The 21,805-nt window shown below is 40.7% G+C and overlaps 1 protein-coding gene across 1 annotated transcript in view; it reads left to right on the forward strand.

Annotated features, from left to right (window-relative positions):
• Positions 1–21,805, forward strand: part of LOC124134560 (multiple PDZ domain protein-like) — a 314,294-nt gene that overhangs the window by 175,610 nt on the left and 116,879 nt on the right. Inside the window, exons 13-16 of the mRNA XM_048393058.1 lie at positions 14,672–14,751; positions 17,805–17,978; positions 18,651–19,031; positions 19,985–20,224. Coding sequence (XP_048249015.1) covers positions 14,672–14,751; positions 17,805–17,978; positions 18,651–19,031; positions 19,985–20,224 — 875 coding nt within the window. The remainder of the gene's footprint in view (positions 1–14,671; positions 14,752–17,804; positions 17,979–18,650; positions 19,032–19,984; positions 20,225–21,805) is intronic.

Here is a 21,805-nt window from a genome sequence, read left to right on the forward strand (position 1 = left end):
GTATTCAGTAATACTTGTACAAAAGTTCATAACAGTCAATGTTGCAATGAAAAACTGAGGCAGGCACTAACAGTTCTTTAGTTCGCTATTTGCATTGATGTTTCAGACCTGGATCCACTTGCACGAAGCGATCGTAGTGCTACGACTATCATAAGTTACAATATCGGAGTTGCGATATCATAGCGCTTTGATGATCGTTTTGTGCAAGTGGGTCCTGTTTATGAGTTGCCTTGTTGTGTGTCTGTCAGAGTGAGTACTCCCAAATATTATTGTTAATAATTCACCATTCCCGATAACATGTGTAATAATTACATACAATTTATGTTTACATGATTGTGTCATCATGCACAAGGCACAATTCAATGAGATGGTCTGACAGCAAATTATGGCTGGATCACTACCAGAGTACATGATTCGGACCACATAGCGATGGAATATTGTAAGGATAACTTTTATCTGTCTCAGCAAGTGTGAAGGTCAGATGTTTCTATGATATTAAATCAATCGCTATTGAATCGGCCCCCATAATCTTCAAATTGAACATTGTAAGCCTCTGTCGGATGAAATACCACTTTGCTTCAGGGCATAGAACTTTCAGGGAATTCAAGATTTTCATCAAAGTTGAGAGCTTCTTGAGCATTTCATTAAAACTTTTGGATGTTAAACTTCACATTTTTTTAAACTTTAGTCTTCCAGTGTGGATCACTATGTAAAGAATGTCTTCTTCACTGCAAGATAAACTCATTCACAAGATGGATATATTGCATTCAATATATTTCTTATGACTTCCCTTAATGTTTTCAAAATTAGTGGAAAGTTGTTAACATTTAGCTACTTTACCTCTTCTTACAAATAACATAGATACAGTGAGATAACGTAGTGGTAACGCATTGACTTGCCACAGTGAAAACCCAGGTTGTTTCCCCTCCAGCAAACAATGTGTGAATCCTACTTTTAGTGTCTGACACCCTGATATTTCTTAAATATTGCTTGGGGCATGGTTGTCCAAGTTGTTTAAGGCATTGCAATTTGCTGTGCAAAGTTTCACCCCCTAAGGGATTCCAAAAAACAATGATCATGAGTTTAAATCCCAGAATATGTTTCCAGGTTTGTCTGTGCCATGCCTATGCTCATTCGTTTCAGCAAAGTGGTAAATGTCTTAAGACCTGCAGGGGGTGGGATAGCCTAGTGGTTAAAGCGTTTGCTCATCACGCTGAAGACTTGGGTTTCGATAACCTACATGTGTGAAGCCCATTTTATGGTGTCCCCTGCTGTGATATTGCTGGAATATTGCTAAAAATGGCGTAAAACAATACTCATTCACTCACTCTTAGACCTGCACAACAGGTGCTCCCCCACATCAAGCTGACGTGGTGTTATAGAACTGAAATACTGTTCAAAGCGGTGTCACACACTCATTTGAATATTCCTAAAAGCAGTATAAAAGTCATACTGACAACTATGTTTAACACAAGAAGTTACAAGTCTGTAAATCATGACATGTCCTGAGCATTGGTTAGAACAGTTCAGAAGAAATGTTGCTCCTCTGATTAAGTATCATGTTTAAATATATGGTTAAATGCAAGTAATCGCAATATTTAAGAAACAAACAAAACCTATAAACCATCACCACATTTTTATGTAAGCATCCGTTGAGTCAGAGATGTGTCATTGTAACTGCTGGAGTATTTTTTATTTGTCAGTGAAACGTGTTATGACATTTTGAATGCTGCCGAGTTATGGGAGGTTGCACCAAGCACAACTTCTTGGAACAAAAACACAGATTTACTGATTTCGGGTGATTTATGAAGCTCTTGATCGTTTTTGATAAAAGCCCAATGAATTCAAGAAAGTGATGATTTAGAGGTGGAAATGTTGAATTCATCTCGCACAATGCTGTCAATAAAACCACTGATAGTAGAAACGCAAATTCTTCAAGGTCTTGATCCATTTCGTAAATCAAACTGGCCTGAAATGACACGCCTTTTTGATAGACAAAAATCAATATTTTTCTGTGATATTGGAAACCTATTCACATTCCTTTCACTGATAATATATTAGAATGTTGATCATAACTCTCATAAGTTCCTGACTCATCTCACTGATAATTTCAACCCCGAGCATACTTTGATTTTGTTCCAGCGTTTGAACGGCTTGCAAGCAATAGCATTGTTGGTAACACGAGATGTGTGTGTTCGTTCATATTGACTTCTCAATGGCCGTGTCAATTATGCAACATGTAGTGCTGACGCTCTCCATTGTTGTTTCAATAGGCACAAAACAGTATGCATTATTTAAAGGATGTATTTGAGCTGAAACGGTTGATGAAGTACATGGTTTGTTACAATGTAGTCCTCAATCTTTGCTTTGGCCACAAAGTGTGAGGTGAATGGGGTTTAACATCAGGTTCAAGATTAATGCACTTATGTAGCGATGTATGTGTGTGTGCGTGGCTGTGTGTGGCTGCTTGTACAATTCTGTACTATTGACGACTTTATGGTTCTAGCCCACTGAGATACCATGCCGCAGTTTAACATGAATACCCCACTCAGACACAGTAAACTGTCCCCGTGCCCACCAGTCCTTGTTTCAGCCCCTAATGGCGAACTCAAGGCAGGGCAACAAGTACCATCTTTTAACGTCTTTTGGTATGACGCGGCCAGGCACCATGCCCCCAACCTTCCAGTCTCTAGGCAGATGCTCCACCACTAGACCAATTTTTTCATAGGATGCACTTGGCGGTATCAGAAGGGCTTGATGCTCATCTGTAGAGGTTCTGGAATATGTTACGTCAGGCTAAAATCCTGAATGAAATGGCCTGCAAAACGTTCTTGAGGCTGATTGAGGCAGTATTCTTGCTGTTGTCAGTTGCCCTTGCTTTTGTTTGTTTGTTTGTTGCTGGACTCAGCAATATACCAGCAGCCTGTAATAAGTTGAGTCCAGTGATGTATATTATGAGCATATTAAGTTGTTGCAGTTGGTTAGTTGTTCTTGCAGTTGTTGCATCTGTTGCTGTTCTTGTACTTGTTGCAGCTGTTGAGTTGTTCTTGTACTTGTTGCAGCTGTTGAGTTCTTGTACTTGTTGCAGCTGTTGAGTTGTTGCAGTTGTTGCTGCTGTTGAGTTGTTCTTGTACTTGTTGCTGCTGTTGAGTTGTTCTTGTACTTGTTGCAGCTGTTGAGTTCTTGTAGTTGTTGAAGCTGTTTGGTTGTTCTTGCAGCTGTTGAGTTGTTCTTGTACTTGTTGCAGCTGTTGAGTTCTTGCAGTTGTTGCAGTTGTTGCAGCTGTTGAGTTGTTCTTGTACTTGTTGCAGCGGTTGTTTTTCTTGTACTTGTTGCAGCTGTTGAGTTGTTCTTGTACTTGTTGCAGCTGTTGAGTTGTTCATGTCGTTGTTGAAGCTGTTGGGTTGTTCTTGCAGTTGGTTTCATTTGTTGCAGTTTTTTGCAGCTGCTTGAGTCCTCAATCTGGTCTTGGATGCACATCCACATGTCTGAATCAATCATTACATGATTCATTTGAGGCTGATGCTGATATTGAGTGTTATTTGTGGAGCAACAAGGGCACTTATGGCTGTAAGTTATCTGTTAGATAATATCATTTCATGCCAATACAAATATGCAAGAAACATATATTAGTGAGTGGTTTGTGTGCATAAATTCTGACTGTAGTATCAACAAACATTTACATCTTCCAAAACAACTGCTGAAGATATCAATTCCAAAAGAACTTCTTGAGGATGTACAACTCTTCTTTTAGCACATACTTATTCCAATTCAGCTTAGTAGAAGTGTGACAATGTAACAATGTATTTCAATTAAAAAAAAGCTGTGTCGTTCAAAAGACTTTTTTCATTTTTCAAATTATTGCCAAGTCCTGTGTCTTGCTGAAGCTTCTGTATCATGGCATACATTATATGTTCCTGTTCCGACCTAAATCATACATTCCCTGTCCTGACCTCCATCATACATTCCCTGTCCCGACCTCCATCATACGTTCCCTGTCCCGACCTCCATATTATGTTCCCTGTCCCGACCTCCAACATATGTTCCCTGTTCTGACCTCCATCATATGTTCCCTGTCCCGACCTCCATCATATGTTCCCTGTCCCGACCTCCATATGTTCCCTGTCCTGACCTCCATCATATGTTCCCTGTCCCGACCTCCATCATATGTTCTCAGTCCCGACCTCCATCATGTGTTCCCTGTCCTGACCTCCATCATATGTTTCCTGTCCCGACCTCCATCATATGTTCCCTGTCCCGACCTCCATCATATGTTCCCTGTTCCGACCTCCATATGTTCCCTGTCCTGACCTCCATCATATGTTCCCTGTCCCGACCTCCATCATATGTTCTCAGTCCCGACCTCCATCATATGTTCCCTGTCCTGACCTCCATCATATGTTCCCTGTCCAGACCATCATCATATGTTCCCTGTCCTGACCTCCATCATATGTTCCCTGTCCCGACCTCTATCATATGTTCCCTGTCCTGACCTCCATCATATGTTCGGGCGGTTGGGTGGCCTATAGTGGTTACAGCGTTCGCTCATCACGCTGAAGATTCCCGACATTGGTACAATGTGTGAAGCCCATTTCAGTTGTCCTCCATCGTGATATTGCTGGAATATTGCCAAATGCGGCGAAAAACCAAACTCGCTCAAACTCGCAAAATCTATTATAGATTCTGTAGTGGCTCCTAATATTCTTCCCACAAAAACGTCGAGTAAAAAGGATGAAATGGTTTTGTTTCGAATATTTTGGGACACTCACACAAGCCACTTTCACCCGCTACATTTTTCAGTACTAATTCAATGCGAACTCACCGTTGTGTGGTCCCTAGCCATGCTCATGCCTCCCTCGTTCCTTACTATTATCCACATCATCCTTACAGTGTTCCCTACCACACTTTTCTGTCACAAAAATCACCCGACGAATTATTAAATACCATTTCAATTATGGAGCCGTTTTCAGTTCGGCCATATAGGTTCATTCCTTACCACTTGGTCTCTCGTAGATTATGGAATGGGACGAGTGTGCCAAATGGCCTAGGGATCACTTGTTAGTGTCCGTAGACTAAATCACGAGACACCATGCCTACCCGTAACCTTCGTAACTGTCCCTCACCTATTCAAGTAATTCGACCCTTTTCGTTCAGTTCCCGAAAGTAGTAGGGATTACTAGGTAAATTGGCACTAAGTTTCACAGTGTGGACGTAGCTCAGTCGGTTAGCTGTCGGGCTAACAATCCGAAGGTTGCGAGTCCGACGAATTCTCACAAAAACTGGTTGCTTGTCTTTCAGACATGTGACCTACGGCAGAGATTGTCCTTACGAGAACTTGTGGTACTGTATTCTAACAGTATTCCAAAGGTGCTCCAAAAAGAAATGTATCAAAAACTCAAAATTATAACAATGTCGCCCATGGGCCTGCCCATACACATACAGGCTGACATGGGCTATGAATGCTAAATTGCCCGCTTGCAAACATACTTTGTGAATGTTTGAAGGTCTTCATTGATGAAATGAATTTAATTACGAGTTACCGGTCGTCATATGATCACATTCTCTTCTTTAGTCCTGTCACATCAATCTTTAACTGTTGTGCCTGTGGCTGACATGTGCAGTTGTTAAGAGATAAAAAATGTTCTGTACAGTATTCAAATATCAAGTGGTGTGCAAGTCCATGCGTAGCTACATGTATTTGTATTGTGCAGCTCAAGAAAACAACCAAAATTTTAATGTGATATGCGAAGATGAGAAATTTATTTACTTTATGAATTCAAACTTTTTACAAAAATTGCTAGCCGCAACACATTTTAAAATGTTTAAGAGACGATAGTCGTCGCCATGATTATTAAATTACCTCTCTCTCCAACTATCCTTTCATTTTCTTTTGTTGTTGAATCGAGGAGTTTGTTATTGTTTCCTGTGAGTTTTCTGATCCCATCTCTCACATTATACATATTATGTATATATTTTGTTTATAGTGTATATAGTGTATATAGTGTCTCATGTTGTGCGTTTGACACTTAAATAAACATTTTACTACTTCTGTATTTTCATAGTTGTTTACACCAGGGCCTTTATGCATTGTGAACTTCATTTCAATGCCAAATTTAACAATGCAATTATTACTAACAATGGATTAGATCATGTTTGAAAAGAACTTGGCGTCAAACAAACCGTAACATTAACATTACAAGGCCGTGAGAAACACCTTGTTGTATTCGCCAACTTAAGTACAACTGTGTCCCTCTGTATTTCTACACAATATGATATGCCACAAGCTGACTTCTGGAATACGCTATAAATACATGTTATGCTCTACATTCAAAACGGGTAAAAGTCATTCATTGCTGATGTGAATTTGATGATTGTTCAAGTACATAAGGGAATATTTTTTTTGCATATGCACATTAAGGTTTTCACTTCGATCATTACGTATTGTGTAGGTTGATGTCTGGTGCAGTTGTCAGGATTTCCGGAATGTTACTATCTAACACCCTCAGCCACTGAGGTTTCCACAAAAATGAAAATCCGACAACTGGTAGTCTCGCTTAGAGAAAGCAAATTAATGGTTGCAACAGTCCGAAGCGCATGCAAACTCTTCCAAAATGGCGGTGTACCTACCGCTTCGTTGCCCTGACATAGAAGAACGTAATAAAAGAGGCTCGATGACGAGCTGATGAAATTTATGACTACTTTGATGTTGAAGATGTTGAACAGACTGAGGATGATGGGATGTTAGCTACCTTTGTACATCGCTTGCAAGCGATTCACGCTTTGCAAAGCACCCAAAGATCACGTACTTTGTGTACCCCTCAGACAAGTGTAAATTGGCACAGCTTCCATGGCCGAAAGCTATGAAAACACAATGCCATTTAGAAAGAGGTTAAAATTAACAAATGTTTTATTTACACATTACAATTTAGATACTGCTTAGATAAGTGGATACTGCTTTTGAAAATGAACCTACCCCCTAAGAAATCACAGTTCGACGATCCAGCTCTTGCTGGAAAATGTCACTTGGATGTAGAGTAAACTTGAACTGATGATGGCGGGTGCAAAATATGATGTAATAGTGTGACGTCATTTCACGAGACAAGGCATTTTGTCACAACATTTTATTATTTTTGAAACGTTTGTGTAATATCAGTTTTTACAAATTTTTAAGAACATGTTAAAAACATTTATTTTTGTGATAAGGTTTCAAAAACGTTTTAAGACATTTTAATAACTAGTCATGAAAAATAATTAAATGTTAGAGCATGCGTCTTTTACCAATAATCTATATTTATTCACTTCACAACGGTCTCTGTCACGCCCCTGCAAAATATGTGCGACTGAATACATGGCGATAACATTTCATGAAAGTATGTTCTAGCATAACATTTCTGCAATGTGTTGAAAACATTGCAATAACATGTTATGAAAAAGTATCGCCTATGTTACAGCATGATGTTCTTGAATAACATTTTAAAAACATTTCAATAACATTTCATGGAATAGTTTCTGGCATAACATTTCTGCAACGTGTTGAAAACATTGTAACAACATGTTATGAAATAGTTTCGCCTTTGTTATGGCATGATGTTCTTAAAAAAACATTTTAAAAACACGTCAATAACACTTTGAATAATTATAAAACATTTACACCTTATTCAGATGAATACACATATGTGTACACAATGTATTTAAAACATGATGATAACATTTCATTAAATATGTTCCGGCAAAACATGTCTGCAACGTGTTGAAAACATTGTAATAACATGTTATGAAAGAGTTTCGCCTACGTTATAGCATGATATTCTTGAGACAATTTATAAAACATTTCAATAACATTTTGAATAGTTGTTAAACATTTCTAAAACGTTAATGATGAAAATGTTTTTGAAAAACTACAATGAAACCTTTTGGAAATGTTTTGAAAATGTTATGTGTAGCTGGGTAGTGTCTGATGGTTCTTTTCTTCCAGTGTGCATGGGTACTGCTATGAACAGGCATTGTATGTGTGCAAACACCTGGTGTCATCACTGATTTTCAGTGATCTATTCATAGACTTTTCACTGCTATGTTGCCTTTTACATCCAGTGGAGGCTGTTTCAGCAAATAATCGAGACTGGTTTTTCTTTGGCATTGACAGGTTATATTTACAATTGTAATCAGATTGGTTAAAATAAAGAATGAGGGATCAAAATGTTTTCCAAAGGCAGCCACAGATGGCACAGGGTTCAAGTTTTGTATTTGGAATAATTGCGTCAGCTCTGTTTGTCGTTAATTTGTTCTGTGTTAAAGATTGATGGCTAATATTTGCAGAGACTGCCATATCCTATGGAGACACCAGCTTCATGCTCACATTGGACAAGGATGGAATTTCTCTTTTTTCTAAATGTCAACCTCATGTATATTGATGAAGCAACAGGGATAAAAAGAGCCGATATCCGTCTAAAAAGTTACAATACTTTAAAAAAAAAATCAACCATGTAATGGGTTTTTTCCAGCATTTTAATATTAGCAGGTGATGTTTATTACGAGATGTGATCGATGAGGAATATGTCCTGTACAGATTTCATTACAAGTAATCATGTTTTGATTCTCCTCCAGGCTGTTCAAATATTTCATCATGGATGCATTTCCAAAACCAATAAGTAGAAACAGTGGTATTACCTTCTCATTTCACCTCTCAGAACAGAATCCATTATGTTTGATTAATTATTTGAAAATTCTTATTTCAACAAGGAAGATTTGCTCCAAGAAATCTGATTGACAAGATGTAGAAAGATGTGTCATAAGATGAACTCATTGTGAGCGCTGATGTCCTCTTAACCTGAGTGCTGATGTCCTCTCAATATGAGCGCTGATGGCCTCTCAATCTGAGTGCTGATGGCCTCTTAACCTGAGTGCTGATGTCCTCTCAATATGAGCGCTGATGGCCTCTCAATCTGAGTGCTGATGGCCTCTTAACCTGAGCGCTGATGGCCTCTCAATCTGAGCGCTGATGGCCTCTCAATCTGAGCGCTGATATCCTCTCAATCTGAATGCTGTTGTCCATTCAATTTGTGCGCTGACGTCCTCTCAATCTGCTCGCTGATGTCCTCTCAAACTGAGTGCGGATGTCCACTCAATCTGAGCGCTGTTGTCCTCTCAGTGTGTCAGTTCACTAATTCATAAGATATTTGTGATCAGGAAGTGCATTCTCTCATATTTCTTATGGGGGCGTATGTGGTCCAGTCATCTAAGATGCCACAATTTATTGTCCCTTTGTGTGTGGTCATACTCATTGTACAAAGTCTGGAAAGCCTGCCTGGCTGCCCTGGTGTGTGGTCATACTCATGGTACAAAGTCTGGAAAGCCTACCTGGCTGCCCTGGTGTGTGGTCATACTCATGGTACAAAGTCTGGAAAGCCTGCCTGGCTGCCCTGGTGTGTAGTCATACTCGTGGTACAAAGTCTGGAAAGCCTACCTGGCTGCCCTGGTGTGTGGTCATACTCATTGTACAAAGTCTGGAAAGCCTGCCTGGCTGCCCTGGTGTGTGGTCATACTCATTGTACAAAGTCTGGAAAGCCTGCCTGGCTGCCCTGGTGTATGGTCATACTCATTGTACAAAGTCTGGAAAGCCTGCCTGGCTGCCCTGGTGTGTGGTCATACTCATTGTACAAAGTCTGGAAAGCCTTCCTGGCTGCCCTGGCATGTGGTCATACACATGGTACAAAGTCTGGATAGCCTTCCTGGCTGCCCTGGTGTGTGGTCATACTCATGGTACAATGTCTGGAAAACCTGGCTGGCTGCCCTGGTGTGTGGTCATACTCATTGTACAAAGTCTGGATAGCCTGCTTCAGAGTTTGGTGGATTTCTCTGCACTATGCAGACTTGACCTTAATCCCAACATACTAATGAGATAACACAGGCAAATTGGTGAAAAATCTTTAAAGCCTCCACTCTTCTCTCACTTAATGGAAAGCCTCTCGTGCTGGAAATGGAAGTAAATTGAAGAATTGAGACAAGACAACCTTCACAAAATGACCTTAGCTTCTATGGAGATTGTCAAACATCAGGGATCTTTTCTTGTTAGATGGCTTTCTGTTTGTAAGATTCCTTACATTTGAATATTTCTGAGTGCATTATTAAACTACAAACAATTGTCACATTGAATCCCTGGGACTACAGTCTCCATATATTGAGTGGATTGAGTCTCCTGGTGGTGAATGTTTTTTAGGGACACAGTGGATTGAGTCTCCTGATGATGAATGTTTGGCCACAGTGGATTGAGTTTCCTGATGATGAATATTTGGCCACACTGGATTGAGTCTCCTGATGATGAATGTTTGGCCTCAGTGGATTGAGTCTCCTGATGATGAATGTTTGGCCACAATGGATTGAGTCTCCTGATGATGAATGTTTGGCCACACTAGATTGAGACTCCTGATGATGAATGTTTGGCCACAGTGGATTGAGTCTCCTGATGATGAATGTTTGGCCACACTGGATTGAGTCTCCTTATGATGAATGTTTGGCCACAGTGGATTGAGTCTCCGGATGATGAATGTTTGGCCACACTGGATTGAGTCTCCTGATGATGAATGTTTGGCCTCAGTGGATTGAGTCTCCGGATGATGAATGTTTGGCCACACTGGATTGAGACTCCTGATGATGAATGTTTGGCCTCAGTGGATTGAGTTTCCTGATGATGAATGTTTGGCCACAATGGATTGAGTCTCCGGATGATGAATGTTTGGCCACAGTGGATTGAGTCTCCGGATGATGAATGTTTGGCCACAGTGGATTGAGTCTCCTGATGATGAATGTTTGGCCTCAGTGGATTGAGTCTCCTGATGATGACTGTTTGGCCTCAGTGGATTGAGTTTCCTGATGATTAATGTTTGGCCTCAGTGGATTGAGTTTCCTGATGATTAATGTTTGGCCACACTGGATTGAGTCTCCTGATGATAAATGTTTAATTAGGGATATTATGAATTGAGTCCCCTCATGATCAATTTGACCAAATTAATGGCTGGCAAACTCAGTCATCCAATGTTGAGTAGAACTATTGAGCTTCAACAAAGCCAGGGTCACAATGTTAAGTGCAGCCAAGGGTTAGTTAAGGGTTACTAGATTACGAATACTTAAGTTGAATAAATATCCTGAGGGGTAGTAGATTTAACCTCCCAGTCCTTTGTTGTGTACAGTTAAATCCTTGTTTGTGTTGTTAGCATTAGGCCCAAACCAGTGATGTGTGACTAATTTTCACAGCCCCAGTTATGATCCACATCATCTCACATGGGCAGCATAGCCAGCACCCTGACACTCAATGTCAAGCCATACAAGGTTGGTTGGTTTGTTGTTTAATGCCGCACTCAGCAATATTCCAGCTATATGACGGCGGTCTGTAAATGATTGAGTCTGGACCAGACAATCCAGTGATTGATTTCATGAGCACGGATCCACGCAATTGGGATCGATGACATGTATCAACCAAGTCAGCAAGCCTGACTACCCGATCCCATTAGTTGCCTCTTACGACAAGAATAGTCGCCTTTTACAGCTAGCATGGGTTGCTGAAGACCTATTCTCTCCCAAATCTTCATGGGTAAGCCATACAGGTGCTTGCTTATGTTGATTAGTGGGCACTTGACTATCATCACCATTACTCCTTGAACTTAGCGACTGCTTCCGTGGTGTACTTGATAGAGCATTTGCCCGGAGAGCGGAACGTCGTGGGATCGATCCCCGGCTGCATCATACCAAAATATGTTAAAAGATGGTACTTGTTGTTACCCTGCGTGGCGCTCGGCATTAAGGGGCTAAAACAAGGACCAGTCGGCTCAGAGTCAGTATATTGTGTCTAAGTGGGATATTCATGTTTAACTGCAGCATGGTATCTCAGTGCACCATAAAATTGGCGTTAGTCCGGACTAGTACAAGCAGCTACTCACGCACACAGAAACACAGAGACACACACCTCACCTTGAAGTGGTCATTCCAGATCAGGGCTAGTGGACTGAGCTAGTTGTTGAAGCATTTGCTTGCCATGGCCAGGTTCAATTTCCTACATGGGTTAACTTTGTGTGAAGATCATTTCTCACTCACTCACTACCTCACACATAAACTCAAACTCATAATAGTGGTGTAATGATAAGGCAATACACATTTTGTATCGTGATACATGATACAATACACTGATTGTTATCTGGCACTGATGTTTCATATTTACATCAATTCAAATACTGATTGCTTTGTCCAAAAATACCAGTTTAATAATAATGGTTCATTTTGATATGGTGAGAAGAGATTTAGCATTTAAACTTCATGAAAACCAAGATGTTCTCAAAGGCATGGATCCAATAATCAACGGTTGCCGGGGAGACGGTGGGGCTGGTGGTCACAGCCAGAAGTGTCATGCGTGATAATGGTTGGGGTGCTAATTACATTGATTTTATGAAATCTGATTATGATCCTTCAGCAGGAGACATTCTGGTTGATAACAGATCTCTGCTGGCGAGCACCTGGAAACCTCGACTCTCAACAGTATTGTCAATAACTCACACAGTTTGTCATGGAGATGGATGTATTTTCATAAATAATTGCTGCGTTAGCGGGCAGGTATAGCTGCCGTAGCCAGACTGACTGTTAATAAACTGAATGGGTGGAGTGTGAAAGAACACACTTTGTTGTCACGGCAATGACAAATATATTTTATTTAATTGAATGGTCTGGCCGGGGGCTATTTGCATGGAGCAATTGTTGCTAAATTCGCCTTGATTGGCAGGAAGTGTTGTAAGTTATTGACACTCAGAAATTAATGGTACTGTCAGGTTGAACATATAACAGGTTTTAAGGACAAGAGGCTGTTGAAATGTGACAATAAAACAATCAAATATGATCTGTGTCTAGTAAAAATAAGGAAAAACATTACTGGCCAAATAATAAATGCATGAAGGAATAAATAAAACTTTAGACAGGCAGGAATGAAGAAACAGGGATGCAATCATGATATGAATCCGACGGTCACAGCTGCTTTTTCTTGCCCTTGTCATAGTTCTAGGGGCTTGGTGGCCTAGTCGATTTAGTCGCCTCAATTCGCTGTGCAAAGTTGCGTCCCTCGCGCAGAAACCTGTGATCGTGAATTCAAACCCTAGTTCGCTCTGAATATGTTTCTCATTTTGTCAGAACTGTACCTGTGCTTTTGGGTTTCACCAAAGTTGTAAACGTCTGAGACCTGCATCGCTTGGGCTTTCCTCCCATAATATGATGATGCAAGCCTTGATATAACTGGAATGCTGTTCAAAGCGTTGTTGAACAAAACTCACTCACTCACTCATTATTCTACTGTCACATTATGACTGTTAAACACACACAGTAAAGGAGGTATCCATACACTTGTGTTATAACATGGAATATTATTTTAAGGTCATTGAGAGGGCAGAAGTTTACAACTCTGATTTTCTGACATTTGCATGGTCACATATGTAAATTGTGTTAGCAGACATGGCATGTTGAAGTAGCTGATGGTGGAGCACTCAGCCTCCTGTCACACGACTTATTGGAGCTACTTATTAGGTTTGGGTCCAGTTGTCCATCACTGCACAAAGTGAGGCCTTCCATGGAGATTGGGTGGCCATGCACTAAGTCAGGCCTTAAATTCCATGGAGATCGGGTGGCCATGCACTAGGTCAGGCCTTCCATGGAGATCGGGTGGCCATGCATAAAGTCAGGTCTCACATGGAGATCGGGTGGCCATGCATAAAGTCAGGCCTTAAATTCCATGGAGATCGGGTGGCCATGCACTAAGTCAGGCCTTCCATGGAGATCGGGTGGCCATGCATTAAGTCAGGCCTTAAATTCCATGGAGATCGGGTGGCCATGCACTAAGTCAGGTCTCACATGGAGATCGAGTGGCCATGCATAAAGTCAGGCCTTAAATTCCATGGAGATCGGGTGGCCATGCACTAAGTCAGGCCTTAAATTCCATGGAGATCGGGTGGCCATGCACTAAGTCAGGTCTCACATGGAGATCGAGTGGCCATGCATAAAGTCAGGCCTTAAATTCCATGGAGATTGGGTGGCCATGCACTAAGTCAGGCCTTCCATGGAGATCGGGTGGCCATGCATAAAGTCAGGCCTTAAATTCCATGGAGATCGGGTGGCCATGCACTAAGTCAGGTCTCACATGGAGATCGAGTGGCCATGCATAAAGTCAGGCCTTAAATTCCATGGAGATTGGGTGGCCATGCACTAAGTCAGGCCTTCCATGGAGATCGGGTGGCCATGCATAAAGTCAGGCCTTAAATTCAATGGAGATCGGGTGGCCATGCACTAAGTCAAGTCTTACATGGGGATCGGGTGGCCATTATGGCTACATTGACAGTATTTCAGACATTTTGTCACAAAAATGAATTACATGTTTATGACAAATAAGAACTTGATGTATACCTGATATACTGTTGTAGCAGCGTTAATTCTAACTCACTCACTCATGCCAGCAAGGTTACACATTTTCTCGTTTACACCACTGTCTAGCACTGAAGCTGGAGCTCTACACGCTCGGTCATCTTCCTCACAGGCACACAAATAAATAACTTCTGGTAAGAGACTGCGTGATGATATTGCCATAAAGTAGAAGCACATGCTGTTGCAGTGATGACAATGACAGGTGTACTTTTCTCCCTTCCAGGTGGAGAGCTCTTGCCCGACGTGGAGGCCGCCATCAAGGCATGCTGGGAACCGCTCATCGGCAGCGACTTCGAAGTGGTTGTAAGTGCACACTTTTCCAGGCTTATCTCGTCACATATAACTAAGGTGCTCTTCCTTACTTGTTTATCCTGCACTGGAGTTCAAATACTTCTGACATAAGCTTCAGGCAAAGTTTATGAACCCTCATGTGTCTAAAAAAAAGTGCTATGACTCTTTTACCCCATACTTTTTATCATGGATATGAGAGTCATATCACAAGGATTGCTTTGAGAAAAGAGACCATGGTTCCAAAACGTAAGAAAGATTTTTGATACAATTGTACAATTCACAAGATATTTACATATCACGACAGACCAGTATGCTTCTTGATTTTACATTCACAAGACAGATTTACTTTTCTTAAATCGGAGGAACATCACCCCTCTAGGAGTGGTCAGGGAGGAACAGTGAGGTAACTTAGAGGGTTGGGATTTAGCTGGAAACTTGGAACACCTTCGATGTTTGTTTCATGTACAATGTGTGAAGCGTATCCTAGGTTTCTCTGCTGTGATATGGCTGTAATATTGATTAAGGATTTGAAGAACCATATCCTCACTCACTCAATGAGGAGGATAACATGCTGGCTTGACCTTGATTGTCAACTGATGATCACTGAGGAAGAGATAGTTCTGTTTCGGAAACGCCTTGGACTGAAATTGGAAATGTCTTAGTAGAAAGAACGGAATTTTCTTATCATTGATTCGTCACAGACAGGGTAGTCTCAAGTTTCATTTATCTCTTCCTTAGGTTAACTTTGGAAATGGAACCCTGTTTGCCAGACTCTTTTCAGGAAATATCTGTAGATCTTTAATCAGGACTGTATTATCGTACCATTGGCGCTTCCATTTATTTTACCCATTATGAAAAGGTTTGATCAGTATAAGAGCCAAACGGCGAGGGAAGTTACAAACAGATTGCTACCACAACTCCCAAAGAGAAACAGAATTCTTTCAAGCTCCACCATGGATTTTCCGTTAATTTGGAATTTTGCATTTTACAGTCTCAACTGAATTGCTTGGCCAAACTGCTTCAATGTACCTCTCAATACTACATGATCGAACCATTGAAACATGTACATTTCAAGATGCTAGCTGATTGCATCATTTAACCAAACTCAAACACACCAGCGGCCATGTTTTCATCATATTCTTTGACTTGTTTACCCTGGACAATTATTGACAACATCGAAGACTGAATTGGAGAGAGTTCATTCATCTACAACAAAGACGCACCCTTCCATTAGGCTGAACTGTTTACATAACACATATTGTGCTCCCCCTAGGATTAAAGTTAAAGATACCCACCTCCAGCTCAGTTTATTATGCGCTGAATATTACTTGCTGAGAGATCAATTTCTGCAAATGATTTGATAAGCAGATCAATATCTGTCGGTCATAAAAACGTCAGTTCATCGACAGCAAAGATAATTCTAAGGCCATGTTTGCCCTCTCCAAGAGGAGATGACATTGCGATAGGATAATTTATCGACAACGTACCGCTTGTGTCATCGCGGTTCCATGTTCATGTGTAATGTCGTCTTCTTCGTGCGGTAATCATATACATTACATCTCCTTGAAAGACGCAGCCCGTCATGTCCTTTTTGATTCACAGCTAATCGATGTGTTAAAAAATTGGGAAGATGGTGTAAATTGCTATCATTATTGGACAGTCAAACTCTGATGACTTGGCGGACGGGTACCTACACAGCTCTGATCAATATCTTCCTTATTTTGTTGAGAGACAGTTTTGTTCTTCTTCAGGATCTGTTGCTTTGAATAACACACAGTGCTTCACACTGATTTGAATGTTTCAAACATGATTTGATATTTTGAAGTAGGATTAGCTGCTTACTTGTGTTGGTTTTTCTCTCGAATGTATGACATATGGTTACTCCTGCGTTATGTTTTACCTTTTTTGGTCATGATTTTTCAACATAAAAGTGATACATGGAGATATGTTTTTGTGTAATATTAATGAAAAGAGCAAGGACCTATGTGTGTCAGTTCTTTTTATATAGGCAAATGTATTGATTTTTACAAGGTTTTGATAAAAAACCTTGTCCCAAAGTGAGAAAAAAGTAAAACAAACAGGTAGCGAACTGAGAGATCACAAGTTGCCTTGCAGTGTTTACATTCATAGATGTGCTTTGATCCAACTGTCATGGGTTTGAATCCGAGATATGCCATGATTATGTTCAAGGGTTTGTCAGTACCCATGTTCTTTGGTTTGACAAAAATGGAATCTCATTGAAGTCTGTTTTTTATTCTGATGAGATATCTCTCTGACTGAAGATCCATAGTAGGTCTCGTCAGGTTAACTTTCTAATCAGCGTTGAAGCTTTTAAATTTTTGGGATGAGTAAGCCAGGCATTCAAACAAGCATTTCTGTATCTTAAAAAACTGTAATTGGGGAGTGGAAGAAAATTGAGACCCGTTTGTACATTGTTGTGGAAACTTTATACATCCTGTAGTTTCTCAGTTCCATGACATGACACCCAAAAGGAGGAATTATCAAGGTTATTTTTGTGTTCTGTTGCATTTGCCAAGATTAAAATTTCGAAATCAAAGTGTTAAGCAAATAAAGCCAAATTATTTTAGATGCTGAGGCCTGATAAGGCCCCAAAACCCACGCATCCTTCATATAGATTTATCAGTCACAGTTTGCTAAGGGTTCACCTGTTGCGACCTTCTATGGAGGTATTCACAGATCTTCACACAGAGGTATTGTATTGCGTAAAAGATCTGATTTTATTTATATTGGCCAAATGTTTGCTTGTGCCAGAAACTTGTGTTAAGATTGCGTGTGACCCTACAGGTTGCCCAGCAACAGGTACACTGAGCAGAGTTGCAACCTTCAGACTTACCCAGAAACTTGTGTTAGGATATTGCGTGTGACTGTACCGATCGCCCAGCAACTGGTTCATCGAAAACAGAGTTGTGTCCCTTAGACATACCAGAAACTAGTGTTAGGATTGTGTGTGACTCTACAGGTCGCCCAGCAACAGGGTCACCCAGCAGAGTTGTGTCCCTTAGACATGCCAGAAACTTGTGTTAAGAATGCTTGTGACTCTGCAGGTCGCCCAGCTGTCCAAGTTCAAGGAAGGAGGTGGTCTGGGCATCAGTCTGGAGGGGACTGTCGACGTGGAAAACGGTGTGGAGGTTCGACCACATCACTACATTCGCTCAATTCTGCCGGACGGCCCCGTTGGTCTGAACGGCCACCTCATCAGCGCGGACGAACTACTGGAGGTAAGCACTACCCAGGTTCAGGTTACATACACATACAGTACAGGAGAAATCACTTGGCTTGGGTTATGGCATGACATGAGCATAGTTGTACAAGCATGGAATCCTCAGTAGGATATTGAAACATAGACAGCTAAGGCTGTATACTTCCCAGGGAACTGAGAATGTAATTCCAGCGCACACTGAACCTTTGAAAGGGGTAATGATGTTACTGTTTTTAGCATGCCCTTGTGTGTGGAATCTGGTAAATACGTCTTCTTTGTTTTCTCCTTCTTCTCCTTCTTCTCCTCCTTCTTCTCCTCCTTCTTCTCCTTCTCCTTCTCTTCCTTCTTCTCCTCCTTCTCTTCCTCTTTCTCCTTCTCTTCCTTTCCTTCTCCTCCTTTCCTCTCCTCCTCCCCTTCTCTTCGTCTCCTCCTTCTCTTCCTCTCCTCCTCTCTTTCTCCTCCTCTTCCTCTCCTCCTCCTTCTCCTCCTCCTCCTCCTCCTTATCATTTCTTGGTTCAATTACTCTGAGTGATTACAACTTGCCGTTTTTCAGAGACAACTGAAAGACTGTCTCATGATGGAAACAGGATTGGTAGTTAAATGCCAAGTATTATTAACTACTTTTATTTCATAGTCCGTTAGTTCCATTAACAATTTGGTTCCTCTAACAATTTGATTTCAATGGTTACAGGTTAACGGTAAACGGCTGCTAGGTTTGAATCATGTGGAGGTGGTCAACATTCTCAAGGATTTGCCTCAACATGTCCGCCTCGTGTGCGCCAGACGCAAGTCTCAAACCACTGAAACCTATGCACATAAGGACGCCCAATTTCTCAGCAGTGTGTTCAACACAGGGGTCCATACAAACTTTCCAGCAAGTGAACGATTGGTCAAAGCCAAGTCGGAAATGGCGCTGTCGTCAACAGATACTGCTGTTCTAAATTCGCTCAACAAAAGCAAGTCTCGTTCACTGGAGCCGCTGACAAATCTGGCAATGTGGAGCAGCGAGCCAGTTGTCATTGAACTCCTGAAGGAAGATAAGGGACTGGGATTTAGTATTCTAGATTACCAGGTAGGCCTTGGTTGTGTTAGACAGTGGTATGCTGCTTCTTCCATTGCATCAGATGTCATTGTGTTAGACGGTGGTATGCTACTTCCAATACAACAGACACAGTGGTAGGGTAGTTCCCATACAATCGGTGTCATTGTGTTGGACAGTGGTATGCTGGTTCCCATACAACTGATGTCATTGTGTTAGATATTGGTATGCTAGTTCCCATACAACTGATGTCATTGTGTTAGATATTGGTATGCTGGTTCCCATACAACTGATGTCATTGTGTTAGATATTGGTATGCTAGTTCCCATACAACTGATGTCATTGTGTTGGACAGTGGTATGCTACTTCCAATTCTATTTCCAATGCTAGTTCCCAGTGTGGATATCAGAAAGAAAGATCTGTCTTGTTCAAACAATAGCCAAGCGTACAATTAGACATTAAAATATACTGTTTGTACATTATATTTGCATTCCATGTGTATATATACAGATTTAATTTTTTTATGGGTTAACCAGTTGCAATTCTGATGTCAAGAGTTGTGTCCCTTTGGCATGGGTTTCGAGATGTCAGATTCCAGATTCCAATTGATTATGTTTATAGGTCTGTTAGCACTAATCACTTTCACCAGAGTGGTAAACGCCTAAGACTTTCACTTCCGACTTTCAGGGCAGTGGGGTAGCCTAGTGATTAAAGCGCCGTAGACCCAGGTTGGACTCCCCACATTGGTACAATGTGTGAAGCCCATTTCTAGTGTCCCCCCCACCATGATATTGCTGGAATACTGCTAAAAGCGGCGTAAAACAATACTCACTCACTCACTCACTTTTGGCTTTCCTCCTTCATCAAGCCGACACACCATGATATTAATGCAATACTGTTATAAGCAACATTAAACCAAACTCTTGGTATCAGCTCTTTCTCTTGTGTAAGTGTGTGTAATAAACTTGAGTTTGTATGCTCCTCAGGACCCTGTGAATCCTAACGAGACGGTCATAGTGATACGAAGCTTGGTGCCGAAAGGTGTTGCTCAACTAGATGGCCGACTAGTGCCAGGCGACCGCCTCATCTTTGTCAATGACATAAACGTGGAACATGCCACGTTGGATGAGGCTGTGCAGGCTCTGAAGGGTGCAGGAAAAGGCGTCGTTCGAATAGGGGTAGCAAAACCACTGCCCCTGTCCGACAACTTCAGGGCGGACAATCAGGTAATATAGGCATCTGATCATGCATTTGACCTGTCATGTGACCATTAATCCTGTCATGTGACTCATTAATCCTGTCATGTGCCGTGGAAGTTACATTTAAGTTATAATTGTTTGGAGGATGAGTATGTGTTAATTAAGTCCTGAGTTTTATGAAAGGTATAATCCAGGTAAGCCTCTGTCACTTTGAATTGATTCATGCCTTCCGTGTATTTAGAGGCTGTGGATTCAAGGATTCTCTTTCCTGAAACTCTCTTTTCAATACACTATTCAGAAAAGGTATCTTATTATTCTGCTAAAAAAACAACATTACAAACAAATACATACATGTAAGTGAAATGAGTAAAATATTAATACACTGAAGACAAATAAAATATTGAAATGTACTATGCCTATTTCAATCATATCAAGAATTGCAAGACTTGCAGAGTTACCTACCTTACTTCCCTGCCAATTTCCTGTTTCAAACAACTTAAAGGATTTTAAACATGTTCTACAAGGACCAGTGTCTAATACATGGTGTGTAAGAAAACAGGCCACTTGCATCACCGCAAAATCATTGCACATTACCTTCAATATTTCCTTCATCACAGAAGTTCACATTTCTCGATAATGTTCAATCTCATCATCACATACACGAGTGCTAATCAAAAGAAGTTAAACTTTAACTTCTTTTGAGTAGCATATATCTTTCTCTTTATCACAAGAAGCGTAACCTATCATCTGTACACACCAGTCATGCAATATCTGGTAGAATCTTTGCCTCCCATATCCTTCTGCTATCAGTGGTATCTTGATCTATGTAATGTTGAATGGTTTCTTGTGCATTTAGTGGAAAATGTTGATATTAATCAGTTTGTAAACTTGCTCAAATGAATGGTGTTCCAGTACGTTCTCATCACATTATGATTACGTATATGTCTCAAGAATTCATATGTTGTTTCATAGTGTATGGTAATCTTTTTCACAAAAAGACTGAAAATTTATGAATATCTGGTATGTAAATTTAAATGTTTCTAAAGTTATTGCGTAGTATTTTAGCAAATTTATTTTTGCAAGTTTACAAATCTCTATGCATTGTTTGGGTACTATAGCAAGCTGAGACTGGTTGCCTCAGAGCATGACTTCTGAGAATTGCTTTATTTTATTTCTGCGATTTCTATCTTTCTTATGTTTTGTTTGGTTTGGCAAATTGACAGAAAGACAAAAGGATCTAGGAGTTCCCAGTTGCTTGTCTTTGTCTCAGTTTCTATTGGCTGTCCAGAATCTGGGGTGTACAGATCTGTACACTGTCCTCACAACAGAGGAGGAATTGTTCTTGAGCAAGTAACAGTACAGTATTGGTACTTCCCATTTGTCCCAAGACTCAAACTTTCAAAAGTCAAGTCAGTATATGAAGTATTTTTAAACTTGAAGTATTTTTTTAACTTGAAGTATTTTTAAACTTGAAGTATTTTTAAACTTGAAGGGAGCTTCAGAGCCTTGATGCCTTAGTATTAGCTGAAATTTTATTTGTTTTGGAAATGACCATGGAAGCAAATTTCAAAAAATTTGGCAATCACCTAAAACAGGCTGTATAACCTG

Source organism: Haliotis rufescens, unplaced genomic scaffold (genome assembly GCF_023055435.1).
Source record: "Haliotis rufescens isolate VD_foot unplaced genomic scaffold, xgHalRufe1.0.p SCAF_112, whole genome shotgun sequence".
NCBI lineage: Eukaryota > Metazoa > Mollusca > Gastropoda > Lepetellida > Haliotidae > Haliotis > Haliotis rufescens.